Source organism: Salmo trutta, chromosome 28 (genome assembly GCF_901001165.1).
Source record: "Salmo trutta chromosome 28, fSalTru1.1, whole genome shotgun sequence".
Classification (NCBI taxonomy): domain Eukaryota; kingdom Metazoa; phylum Chordata; class Actinopteri; order Salmoniformes; family Salmonidae; genus Salmo; species Salmo trutta.
In genome coordinates, this window is record NC_042984.1 from 45,624,394 (window position 1) to 45,638,472 (window position 14,079).

Below are 14,079 nucleotides of genomic sequence, written 5' to 3' on the forward strand. Positions count from 1 at the left end.
AGTATCTGGAGCATCAGTATTTATGGGTTCGATTACAGGCTCAAAATGTCCAGAAACAAAGAACTTTCTTCTGAAACTCGTCAGTCTATTCTTGTTCTGAGAAATGAAGGCTATTCCATGCGAGAAATTGCCAAGAAACTGGAGATCTCGTACAATGCTGTGTACTACTCCCTCCACATTACAGCGCAAACTTGCTCTAACCAGAATAGAAAGAGGAGTGGGAGGCCCCAGTGCACAACTGAGCAAGGGGACATTAGAGTGTCTAGTTTGAGAAACAGATGCCTCACAAGTCCTCAACTGGCAGCTTCATTAAATAGTACCCGCAAAACACCAGTCTCAACGTCAACAGTGAAGAGGCGACTCCGGGATGCTGGCCTTCTAGGCAGAGTTGCAAAGAAAAAGCCATATCTCAGACAATCTTAGTGCACAACTGAGCCAATAAAAAGAAATGATTAAGATGGGCAAAAGAACACAGACACTGGAAAGAGGAAGATTGGAAAAAAGTGTTATGGACAGACGAATCTAAGTTTGAGGTGTTCGGATCACAAACAAGAATATTCGTGAGACACAGAAAAAATGAAAAGATGGAGGAGTGCTTGACGCCATTTTAAAAAAATTACAAATATTTCACCTTTATTTAACCAGGTAGGCAAGTTGAGAACAAGTTCTCATTTACAACTGCGACCTGGCCGAGATAAAGCAAAGCAGTTCGATACATACAACAGCACAGAGTTACACATGGAGTAAAACAAACATAGTCAATAAATGAGGTGAGGGAGGTAAATGAGGTGAGAAAAGGGAGGTAAAGGCAATAAATAGGCCATGGTGGCGAAGTAAATACAATATAGCAAGTAAAACACTGGAATGGTAGATTTGCAGAGGATGAATGTGCAAAGTAGAAATACTGGGGTGCAAAGGAGCAAAATAAATAAATAAATACCGTAGGGGAAGAGGTAGTTGTTTGGGCTAATTATAGATGGGCTTTGTACAGGTGCAGTAATCTGTGAGCTGCTCTTACAGATGGTGCTTAAAGCCAGAGAGGGAGATAAGTGTTTCCAGTTTCAGAGATTTTTGTAGTTCGTTCCAGTCATTGGCAGTAGAGAACTGGAAGGAGAGGCGGCCAAAGGAGAAATTGGGTTTGGGGGTGACCAGTAAGATATACGTGATTGAGCGCTTGCTATGGGTGGGTGCTGCTATGGTGACCAGCGAGCTGAGATAAGGGGGGACTTTACCTAGCAGGGTCTTGTAGATGACCTGGAGCGAGTGGGTTTGGCGACGAGTATGAAGCGAGGGCCAGCCAACGAGAGCGTACAGGTCGCAGTGGTGGGTAGTATATGGGGCTTTGGTGACAAAACGGATGGCACTGTGATAGACTGCATCCAATTTATTGAGCAGGGTATTGGAGGCTATTTTGTAAATGACATCGCCGAAATCGAGGATCGGTAGGATGGTCAGTTTTGCGACGGTATGTTTGGCAGCATGAGTGAAGGATGCTTTGCTGCGAAATAGGATGCCAATTCTAGATTTAACTTTGGATTGGAGATGTTTGATGTGAGTCTGGAAGGAGAGTTTACAGTTTAGCCAGACACCTAGGTATTTGTAGTTGTCCACATATTCCAAGTCAGAACCGTCCAGAGTAGTGATGCTGGATGGGCGGGCAGGTGCAGGCAGCGATCGGTTGAAGAGCATGCATTTAGTTTTACTTGTATTTAAGAGCAGTTGGAGGCCACGGAAGGAGAGTTGTATAGCATTGAAACTCGTCCGGAGGGTTGTTAACACAGTGTCCAAAGAAGGGCCAGAAGTATACAGAATGGTGTCGTTTGCGTATAGGTGGATCAGAGAATCACCAGCAGCAAGAGCAACATCATTGATGTATACAGAGAAGAGAGTCGGCCCGAGAATTGAACCCTGTGGCACACCCATAGAGACTGCCAGAGGTCCGGACAACAGGCCCTCCGATTTGACACACTGAACTCTATCAGAGAAGTAGTTGGTAAACCAGGCAAGGCAATCATTTGAGAAACCAAGGCTGTCGAGTCTGCCAATAAGAATGTGGTGATTGACAGAGTCGAAAGCCTTGGCCAGGTCGATGAATACGGCTGCACAGTATTGTCTCTTATCGATGGCAGTTATGATGTCGTTTAGGACCTTGAATGTGGCTGAGCTCTGAAACCAGATTGCATAGCGAGAAGGTATGGTGGGATTTGAAATGGTCGGTAATCTGTTTGTTAACTTGGCTTTCGAAGACCTTAGAGAGACAGGGTAGGATAGATATAGGTCTCTAGCAGTTTGGGTCTAGAGTTTCACCCCCTTTGAAGAGGGAGGATGACCTTCATGTTTACAGTTGGCCATTAGTTTGTGTGTGCGTGCATGTTTCTGTTAGTATGTGTGAATAATTGACAGAGAGTGTATGACAAACCTATAAAGACCAGCAGTAGTCCAACGACAACCTGTAGTCTAATAGACATGGACAGCAGTGCTATAAGAGGTATGTGGAATCAGTGCTGTAGCCCCACATGTAGAACAGTCTTTAGCTGAGATGAGTTAGCCATCAGTAGAGTCACATCCAGCATACTCTGAGCTGCGTAGTGATTCATGTTAATCGTCCGGTACACCTTTCCAGAGGGGTTGAGGGGGTTGAGGTTCACCTGTGGGTTAGAGGGTAGAATGCCAGGATATCCACTGAAGAACAAAACTTAACACACACAAGCATGCAAACACACACACACACACACACACACACACAAAGATTCAGTGAATATACAGGCAATGCCTTTCCTCTAATACGGAACATTTTATTACATAACTACAACACACGTGCACACACAGGTGGGAGCAGGAAGTCACTCTGAGATGCTGCTTCACCTGAGAGAGAGATGCAGTTGAAGACGGAAGTTTACATACACCTTGGCCAAATACATTTAAGCTCAGTTTTTCACAATTCCTGACATTTAATCCTAGTAAAAATTCCCTGTCATAGGTCAGTTAGAATGTGAAATGTCAGAATAATAGTAGAGAAAATTATTTACTTCAGCTTTTATTTCTTTCATCACATTCCCAGTGGGGCAGAAGTTTACATACACTCAATTAGTATTTGGTAGCATTGCCTTTAAATTGTTTAACTTGGGTCAAACGTTTTGGGTAGCCTTCCACAAGCTTCCCACAATAAGTTGAGTGAATCTTGGCCCATTCCTCCTGACAGAGCTGGTGTAACAGAGCTGGGGCGGGAGGTAGCATAGTGTTTAGAGTGTTGGACTAGTAACCGAAAGTTTGCAAAAAAAATCCCTGAGCTGACAAGGTAAAAATCTGTCATTCTGCCCCTGAACAAGGCAGTTAACCCACTGTTCCTAGGCCGCCATTGAAAATAAGAATTTGTTCTTAATTGACTTGCCTAGTTAAATAAATAACTGAGTCAGGTTTGTAGGCCTCCTTGCTCGCACATGCTTTTTCAGTTCTGCCCACAAATTTTCTATGGGATTGATGTCAGGGTTTTGTGATGGCCACTCCAATACCTCGACTTTGTTGTCCTTAAGCCATTTTGACACAACTTTGGAAGTATGCTTGGGGTCGTTGTCCATTTGCAAGTGGCATCGTTGTCCTCCGCCTGGCCCAGCCTATACCCAAGCAAGAGAACTACAAGCTCTTCTTCGACAACTGGTTTACGAGTGTCCTTCTTGTGCTCACACTGGCTCAGCAGGGAATTCACTGCACTGGTACTGTTCTTGGCAACAGACTACCAGGCGTCAACTTGATGTGCAATGCTGAGCTGAAGAGACGTGGATCTTTCGAACAGAAGATGGCCATGGTTGGCGAAACCACCTTGCACATTGTGAAGTGGTACGATAACCGCTCAGTGACCCTTCTGAGTGATTACACTGGAGCCCACCCAGTCATTGAGGTTGACAGGTGGGATTGCAAACGAAAGATGATCACCAAAGTCCCCTGCCCTGCTGAGGTGAAAGAATACAACAAGAATATGGGTCGGGTGGATCTGCTTGACTCACTGAGTGCACTGTACCGGAACAAAATCAGATGAAAGAAGTGGTAACACCGGCTGGTGTTCCACTTCCTGGATATGATCATTGTGACCACCTGGCTGCTCTACTGAAGAGATTGTGAAGGCACTGGCATGAGAAAGAAGGAACAAATTAAGCTGTTTACCTTCAAGTCATACATCGCTGAAGGCCTATGCAAAAGTGGAAAGAGTCTGGAGCGCAAGAAGGATCGCCCCAGTAGCACAATTTCTGGTGAGTATGAGGAGAAAAGGAGAAAAGGACCCTCAATTCCCTGATGTGCGCCTGGATGCCACAGCCCACTGGATAATTATGGCTGAAAAGAAGGGGAGATGCAAGGTACCAGGGTGCACAGGTACACCAAAAGCCGGAAATGTGAGGTCCACCTCTGTTCCACATCCACCAGCAACTGCTTCCTGAGGTTCCACACAGAATAGGAAATCAGAGTATGCTTTGTCAAAAAGAGAAACACTGATTCAAACAATAACCCACACAAACAAACATTCAGACACACTGAAACACACACACACTTCCACATATACCCTCACACACAGGCTAACCCCTCCACACACACACACAGTCTATAATTTCAATGGTAGGTTTATTTGAACAGTGAGAGACAGAATAACAACAAAAAAATCCAGAAAAACGCATGTCAAAAATGTTATAAAATGATTTACATTTTAATGAGGGAAATAAGTATTTGACCCCTCTACAAAACATGACTTAATACTTGGTGGCAAAACCCTTGATGGCAATCACAGAGGTCAGACGTTTCTTGTAGTTGGCCACAAGGTTTGCACACATCTCAGGAGGGATTTTGTCCCACTCCTCTTTGCAGATCTTCTCCAAGTCATTAAGGTTTTGAGGCTGACGTTTGGCAACTCGAACCTTCAGCTCCCTCCACAGATTTTCTATGGGATTAAGGTCTGGAGACTGGCTAGGCCACTCCAGGACCTTAATGTGCTTCTTCTTGAGCCACTCCTTTGTTGCCTTGGCCATGTGTTTTGGGTCATTGTCATGCTGGAATACCCATCCACGACCCATTTTCAATGCCCTGGCTGAGGGAAGGATGTTCTCACCCAAGATTTGACGGTACATGGCCCCGTCCATCGTCCCTTTGATGCGGTGAAGTTGTCCTGTCCCCTTAGCAGAAAAACACCCCCAAAGCATAATGTTTCCACCTCCATGTTTGACGGTGGTGATGGTGTTCTTGGGGTCATAGGCAGCATTCCTCCTCCAAACATTGCGAGTTGAGTTGATGCCAAAGAGCTCAATTTTGGTCTCATCTGACCACAACACTTTCACCAGTTGTCCTCTGAATCATTCAGATGTTCATTGGCAAACTTCAGGTGGGCATGTATATGTATTCTTGAGCAGGGGGACCTTGCGGGCGCTGCAGGATTTCAGTCCTTCACGGCGTAGTGTGTTACCAATTGTTTTCTTGGTGACTATGGTCCCAGCTGCCTTGAGATCATTGACAAGATCCTCCCGTGTAGTTCTGGGCTGATTCCTCACCGTTCTCATGATCATTGCAACCCCACGAGGTGAGATCTTGCATGGAGCCCCAGGCCGAGGGATATTGACAGTTCTTGTGTTTTTTCCATTTGCGAATAATCGCACCAAATGTTGTCACCTTCTCACCAAGCTGCTTGGCGATGGTCTTGTAGCCCATTCCAGCCTTGTGTAGGTCTACAATCTTGTCCCTGACATCCTTGGAGAGCTCTTTGGTCTTGGCCATGGTGGAGAGTTTGGAATCTGATTGATTGATTGTTTCTGTGGACAGGTGTCTTTTTTACAGGTAACAAGCTGCGATTAGGAGCACTCCCTTTAAGAGTGTGCTCCTAATCTCAACTCGTTACCTGTATAAAAGACACCTGGGTGCCAGAAATCTTTCTGATTGAGAGGGGGTCAAATACTTATTTCCCTCATTAAAATGCAAATCAATTTATAACATTTTTGACATGCGTTTTTCTGGATATTTTTGTTGTTATCCTGTCTCTCACTGTTCAAATAAACCTACCATTAAAATTATAGACTGATCCTTTCTTTGTCCGTGGGCAAACGTACAAAATCAGCACGGGATCAAATACTTTTTTCCCCCACTGTATATATAAGGTATTAGTTTTAATTAGTAGTGGTTTGTTTATTGGCTTGTTTGATGTTTTGACTTTAAAACTTCTAATTGTGATTGGTTGGAACCATTTGTGGTTGATGTTTGTCAAAATAAAACTTTTTCTAATTCATATATTTCTTGTTTTCCTTATTCCACGTATCATACGTACTATAGAACGCATTGGTGTTTCAGTACCCTGGTAGCACATTGTTGCCCTGAGGCAACAAACCAATATCTGGTTGGGGGGGAAGACACATTTTATGATGCATATATTAGCAGGGACCCCCAAGCTCCCAATAAATGGGGTGGAATATTTTTTTAGCCCTGTAATAAAAATTCATGCCGTAGAGGGATAATTTATTGTTTTGTTGATGGTGATGTAAAACGCTGTCTAAGGCGATGCTCCATAATCTCCCATAAGTGTTGAATAGGGTTAAGATCTGATGACTGAGACGGCCATGACATATGGTTTACATCGTTTTCGTACTCATCAAACCATTCAGTGACCACCTGTGCCCTGTGTATGGGACCGAGGTCAAATTAGTTTTATAGTGGATATTCAGTGGATATTCGGTTCTCTCTCATCAATAGTTATTGAACCAAGCATGCCATGACAATGAAGATGGTATATTCGGAAATCAGAGGTGGATGGAGAATAATTCACTGCTTTTTTGTAAAAAAAATCTATAACAAAAAAAACATTCACATTTCAATCTTAAATAGCTCTTACACAATGCTTGCCATGACTATGAAAAGTATATAGTCTGAATCCGAGGAGGATGGAGAAAGATCCAGTTTTTAAAAATATATATAATTAAGATTGTATCATTTTCATAGTCATGGCATGCTTTGTGCAAGAGTGATTGAAGATTGAAATCCTGAAGAAATAAAACAATATAGAAATTTCAACAACAAAAAAGCTTTGGATTATTCTCAATCCATCCCTGATTCAGTGTATAATTTTCATAGTCATGGCATACTTGTTTCAATATTGATGAGAGAGAAGCGTGCATTCACCAAATATCTAATATAAAACTATTTTTACCTCAGTGTGGATGGGGGCATTGTCATCCTATGGGGGCATAGCCATGGTAGCCAAAATAATGGCCTGCCCAGCATTTTTATACATGACCCTAAGCATGATGGGAGGTTATTTGCTTAATTAACTCAGGAACCACAACTGTGTGGAAGCACCTTCTTTCAATATACTTTGTATCCCTCATTTACTCAAGTGTTGCCATTATTTTGGCAGTTACCTGCACCTCCACTGCAAACAGGCTATAAATGGTCTGAAATAGCTATTGAAATAGACTACAGTAAATTATATTGGTTTGTAAGCGCTTGCTTTTAAAAATGACTGGGGGGGGGACTTTAAAGTTTCCATTCAAGTAGAAGTTTAATGGTCACAATTTGGAAAACCTTCTGACCGGTAACTGCAACTGTAGGCTATCTCCTTGCAGCCCATATTCAGATGCTCAATCAAAATTACAATGTTATTCAGTCGCTATGAACCCTTACTGTAATCGGAGGTACGAGGTTATAATGTTGAACTTTCTACTTCTATGTTGTTGTCACGACACCGACGGATGGTGGCGCCCCTCCTCGACCGGGCGGCGCTCGGCGGTTGTCGTCGCCGGCCTACTAGCTGCAATCGATCCTTTTTGTTTCACTTTCTATTGGTTAGGTCTAGGTAGGCACGCACCTGTTTTGGGTTAGTTATTAGTAGGGGGGGTTATTTCGTTTAGCAAGGTATGTCTGTGTTTGTGCGTGATTATGTTCCTTGTCAGGTGGTTCTTGAGGAACGTGTGTTTTTTTTCCCCTCTGCCTGTGGTTGTTTTTGTGTTTTATCACCGCAGAGGTATTTATGGGCTGCGTCCCTATTTCTGACGTCTATAAGGGTTTTGGAGCGCGGCATCTGTTTGGCGCCCTGCCCTGCCGTGTTTGGACTGTCTTTATTTTTTGTGCATACGGATTAAAGTGTGTTCAAGAATTTACTGTCTCCTGCGCTTGACTCTACCTCTCCTGCTTCCTTGAGCCAGCCTTGACAGTTGTCTAATTTGTTGAGAGCAATATCCTCTCCATTCACCCTTGCTTTACTGTCCATGCTGTATGCGAGACAACAGCGGTCACTGATTTAAACCGATAACGGAAAACTGCACTCATTGATCGAGCCAGGGGTATATTAATTACGTTTTGCAACGGAAACCGTTTACCGTTTAAATCAAATCAAATTGTATTTGTCACATGCATCGAATACAACAGGTGTTGCCGTGAAATACTTACTTACAAGCCCTTAACCAACAATGCAGTTCGTTCAAGAAATAGAGTTAAGAAAATATTTTAAATAAAATAAACTAAAGTGAAAAAAACACAAACAAATCTAAAGTAAGACAAGAAAATTACATAACAATAACGAGGCTATATACAGGGGGTACCGGTACCGAGTCATTGTGTGGGGGTACAGGTTAGTCGAGGTAATTTTCAAAGTGACTATGCATAGATAATAAAGTGAGTAGCAGCAGTGTAAAAAAAGGGGGGGGTCAATGTAAATAGTGCGGTGCCATTTGATTCATTGTTCAGCAGTCTTATGTCTTGGTGGTGGAAGCTGTTAAAGAGCCTTTTGGTCTTAGATTTGGTGCTCCGGTACTGCTTGTCGTGCGGTAGCAGAGAGAACAGAATGACGTGGGTGACTGGAGTCTTTGACAATCTTTTGGGCCTTCCTCTGACACCATGTCAGTAAGCTTGGCCCCAGTGATGTACTGGGCCGTACGCACCACTCTCTGTAGCGCCTTACGGTCAGATGCCGAGCAGTTGCCATACCAGGCAGTGATGCAACCGGTCAGGATGCTCTCGATGGTGCAGCTGTAGAGCTTTTTAAGGATCTGGGGACCAATGCCAAATCTTTTCAGTCTCCTGAGGGGGAAAAGGTGTTGTCGTGCGCTCTTCACAACTGTCTTGGTGTGTTTGGACCATGATAGTTTGTTGGTGATGTGGACAACAAAGAACTTGAAACTTTCGACTCACTCTACTTCAGCCCTGTCGATGTTAATGAGGGCCTGTTCAGCCCTCCTTTTCCTGTAGTCCACGATCAGCTCCTGTGTCTTGCTCACATTGAGGGGGAGGTTGTTGTCCTGGCACCACACTGCCAGGTCTCTGACCTCCTCCCTATATGCTGTCTCATCATTGTCTGTGATCAGGCCTACCACTGTTTTTTCATCAGCAAACTTAATGATGGTGTTGGAGTCGTGTATGGCCACACAGTCATGGGTGAACAGGGAGTACAGGAGGGGACTAAGCATGCACCTCTGAGGGGCCCCAGTGTTGAGGATCAGTGTGCAGATGTGTTGTTGCCTACCCTTACCACCTGGGGGTGGCCCATCAGGAAGTCCAGGATCCAGTTGCAGAGGGAGGTGTTTAGTACCAGGGTCCTTAGCTTAAAAATTAGCTTTCTGGGCATTATGGTGTTGAATGCTGAGTTGTAGTCAATGAACAGCATTCTCGCATAGGTGCTCTTTTTTCCAGGTGGGAAAGGGCAGTGTGGAGTGCGATTGAGATTGCGTCATCTGTGGATCTGTTGGGGCGATATGCGAATTGATGTGGGTCAAGGGTTTCCGGCATGATGTGGTGTTGATGTGAGCCATGACCTGCCTTTCAAAGCACTTCATGGCTACCGGCGTGAGTGCTACAGGGCAGTAATCATTTAGGCAGGTTACCTTCGCTTTCTTGGGCACAGAGACTACGGTGGTTTGTTTGAAACATGTAGGTATTACAGACTCAGTCAGGGAGAGGTTGAAAATGTCAGTGAAGACACTTGTCAGTTGGTCCGCGCATGCTTTGAGTACACATCCTGGTTATCTGTCTGGCCCTGTGGCTTTGTGAATGTTGACCTGTTTAAAGGTCTTACTCACGTCGGCTACAGAGAGCGTGATCACACAGTTGTTAGGAACAGCTGGTGCTCTCATGCATGCTTCAGTGTTGCTTGCCTCGAAGCGAGCATAAAAGGCATTTAGCTCGTCTGATAGGCTCACGTTACTGGGCAGCTTGCGGTTGGGTCTCCCATTGTAGTTTAAAAACCAAACGAAAGCAAACAGAGCAAACAGAATGAAACGGATGGACCTACCTGAATTTGTCCAATAGAAACTGTTGTTTTGTTGCAAAATGTTTTGAACCACCAGTTGCCCATCCCTGATATAACACATGCTGCATGAGGCTAAGTGTGTAGGGTATTGAAGGATTGAGGCCAATTAAATGGGAGGAGAGTAACTTGACACGCAGACATCTGCTATATTGACTTGCATTAATTAGCTAATGGCGCTGTAATTGCTGTGTTAGTGGGAACACATTGGTGTCCATCTCTTCCACTGTATCTAAAAATCACAGTAGGGGAAGGTAAAAGCATAATTAACCTATTCCATGTTAGTTGCAAGGCTAAGGATAGAGGCTTTCTCTGAATAGATCTGAATTTCAAACGGAAAACATACTGTAGACCAAAGCTCCATGATCTGTACCAATGCGTTTTATTGTAGGCCTATAACAGCGTTGTAGATACATAACCTAATAAGCTTTAAGGCAAAAGTAACATAAAATGTACAATAATAATCCGTTTTTATTCCATGCAATATTATTCAAGTAGAAAATAATCCAGACACCCACTATATATGTCAGGGGAACATTCACTTGTGTTTTACAACTTGAACTCATTAAATCATAAAACCAACTACAGGTCAATTTGGTCTACATAACTCTGAAACTTAGAATCATTCAATTCAAGGCCAGACAGAAGAGAGCAGATTTAGAGCCTGCGTCCACTGTTGGATACAGGCTGCCTACCTACCTGCTGAGCCAAAAGCTATTTCCCTGAGATGCTTCGCTTTATTCTTTTTTTTCTTTGTCACGTAGGCTTAATCTGTAAAATGAATACATTTCTGAGCATCTCATGACAACAATATTGGTCCAGCAAACAACACAGCTATTCACTAACTTGAAATCCCTATGAGCGTTACTGATTCTGGCAATCCAAGTGTGTTTAATTACACTCAAGCCCCAAAATAATATCTAATTTAAACGTTTCTCAGTATACTTTCTGGACACGTTTTCTGGATATTCGTCATAAAAGCAGCTTGCCAAAGAAACTATAGACTACCCATGGCAGAGGGGTCCATATTATTTTCATAATAAACCATTTGAAATGATTAATTGTATCAATTTACACATAGATGTTTTTTTACAACACAGTATTTCGCAGGCGCCAGCCCACTCGTCACTCCTGTTCAGTCAAATCCTCGTCAGGTGCGGACCTTTTGCCCGGGTGCTGTCTCTTCTCCGCTGCGCGACTCTTGGTCACGTTGTCTAATAGCTCGAGCAACAGGTTGGCTTTACTGCAGCCAGGGTCCAGCACGTCACAGGGACTGTTGGCGCCCAAATCCGGGCTCATGTTATCCCAGTAACGTTTGCCGGGATGTTGGCGCTTCTCCAACTCCTGTAGGTCCCCTGCGTCTAACTCGTCGTCCACATCTCGCCTGCCGGGATGCTGGCGCTTGCTGTACCTCATCAGGTAGCGCTTGCCCGGGTGCTGACGTTTGGAGAGTTCACTTAGAAATGCGGAGTTCTCTGTAATCTGCTCCAGCATTGAGCGCTTGCCTGGATGCTGCCTTTTCTGGAGCTCCACAAAAGAGTCCATTTCGTCTTCACGTTTTCCTGGGTGCTGTCTTTTCTGGACCTCCCTAGAGTCTTCGTCCTCGTCCTCCTCTCGTTTACCAGGGTTGACTAGCCACTCTGGCTGAGAGGACAATGCCTCTGTAAAATTAAAATGACATCCTGATTAGTTTACTGACAGGGGAAAATATAAATCTGCCACCACTTGTTATGCCATGTGTACATGTATTTCCATTGAACATACAACGTTTTAATGCACTTACTTGTGAGAACTTAGGTTATGTCAAACATATTTATTCTATTCTGTTTTCATTATTTCACCATTAAAATAGAGGCATTTGTGCTTTGATGCCAGTATTAACTACTGGAAAATTTTGGATGCGTTTTACGGGTGCTTTGCCGGTTGCCCTCTCCAAATAGATTTGCATCCTAACAAATAACACAATCTATTAATGTATTCACGTTAATGTTGCACAAAACATGAATGAAAGATCTTGGAAATGTTGGGTTATTTATTAATGAAAAAAAATACATACAATCGAAATTATTCAGTTAATCTGGTCTTTCTGAAACGAATCGAAATATTTATTTCGTGCAACTAACTTTAAAACAGGTATACAAAAGCATAACTAGAATGTATGTGTTCAATTGTGTTAAATTCGTTGCTTTTCAATTCAATGTAAAACACCCTCGGTTCGTGTCAAACTCGGCCAGTTTGCCAAAAACACAACATCGATCCAAAAGCTATTACGCACCATTCACACCATCCTCATCCTCTGTCATTTTTAGAATGGAGCGGAGCAGGATGCTCTCTGCCCTCTGTAGGATGATGTCGTCTATCTGCCGGTCTCCCGTTTTCTCCTCAGCGGGGATGCTCTGTCCTCGAGCCACGGTCAGGTTGCAGACTGCCAGGGATGCCAGAATGATCAGGCAGGTGGACTTCATGGTAACTTGGCCATTCGTTCGAAAACAAGAGAAGATATCATTATTAGTGGAAATATACTAGGTTACTTAAAAACATGCATCCTATATGATATTTAATTGACATTGGCATTGTATAACTAATTTGGAGTTCTCTGTCTGTTTTACGCACATAGTACGTTTCAATAGCCTATTGGTCCGTAAAACTGGAAAATCCTTTATGAATAGATATTTGCAAACTATTTTGCGATGCACAAACTGAAGGTCCAGAGATATTATCTAATGTAAAAAACACTATATATATAAATATATTTGAGGTGATCCAAACTTACCTTAGATTTGTGTTCTGGCTATTGTCACTCGCAGCACCTCCGATAACCTTAAATTTTAGCAAACCAACTAGAAAGGATGTTCTTTGCCTCTTGCAGCGGTCGGAAACCCGTTGAGGCAAAGTTTATAGGTATGTTCCGAAACAACGGGTCCCGCCATTTATAGTCAGCGGTTACCCCCGTCACGCCAACCACGCTGTAGTAATTTCATAGAAATTTCGTCTCCATTGATTTCACATTCGTGCGCAATTGGATTAAAGTAGGTTCGGACCTCTAGAGGACGCTGTCTGGTTCTTTTCTTGGGCGTCAACTGAGCCGACCAGCCGAATCCGAAGCAGTAAAATATGATGACTGCGAGAGAGGATTCATTCAACAATGTTCCACTCATATCGCAGTGGTGGTGGTTATTTTGCAGAAGACCGATGTAATTGTATTCACTTATTTTGCCATTGGGGCTGTCATTTTCAAGACGTTTGTTAACATTATGCTACACTAAATGTCAATGATGATAATGTATGGATTCATTCATAAACTACTGCCACCCAGATATCTGTATTTTTTCTCCAACTATAGACATTCATTGATGCATTATGATAATTATTTCACTTGAGTCATTTTCTATTAAGGTATCTTTATTTTTACTGATGTATGACAAATGGGTACTTTTCCCACCACTGCTAAAGAGCAATTGAACATAATAAGCAACTTCTCATTTTGAAAGCATATGTGGCATCGATATGATTCAAACATTTATTATAGTATCAAAATTAACTACAACATGTAAATAGCACATTTTTGGTCATACAGACTGTCTTTTTCAAAACAGAGGTTTTCTAAGGGTTAGGAGAAGATTCCTTCTATCAATGTCCCACCAAACCTACACAGAACATAGTTGCATGTTGTCAGAATATTCAATATTAATGTTCTATACACGTTGCATTGGAAAATTGCAAGAACATTCCTGTGTCAAGTTTTCTAAAGGTTAGGAGAATATTCTATCAACATCCCACCAAATTTACACAGAACAAGGTTGCCATGTTCTCAA

General features: G+C 43.0%; 1 protein-coding gene across 1 annotated transcript; it reads right to left on the reverse strand.

Moving 5' to 3' along the window:
• Window positions 1-10,637: 10,637 nt before the first annotated feature.
• LOC115166438 (pro-thyrotropin-releasing hormone-A-like) lies at window positions 10,638-13,603 on the reverse strand. The gene is made up of 3 exons (XM_029720334.1): window positions 13,038-13,603; window positions 12,540-12,734; window positions 10,638-11,925 (listed from the first exon to the last, which is right to left on the reverse strand). Exons 2-3 carry the CDS (start codon window positions 12,727-12,729, stop codon window positions 11,390-11,392), a joined length of 726 nt encoding a protein of 241 aa, XP_029576194.1. The 5' UTR covers window positions 12,730-12,734; window positions 13,038-13,603; the 3' UTR covers window positions 10,638-11,389.
• Between the last annotated feature and the right edge of the window lie 476 nt (window positions 13,604-14,079).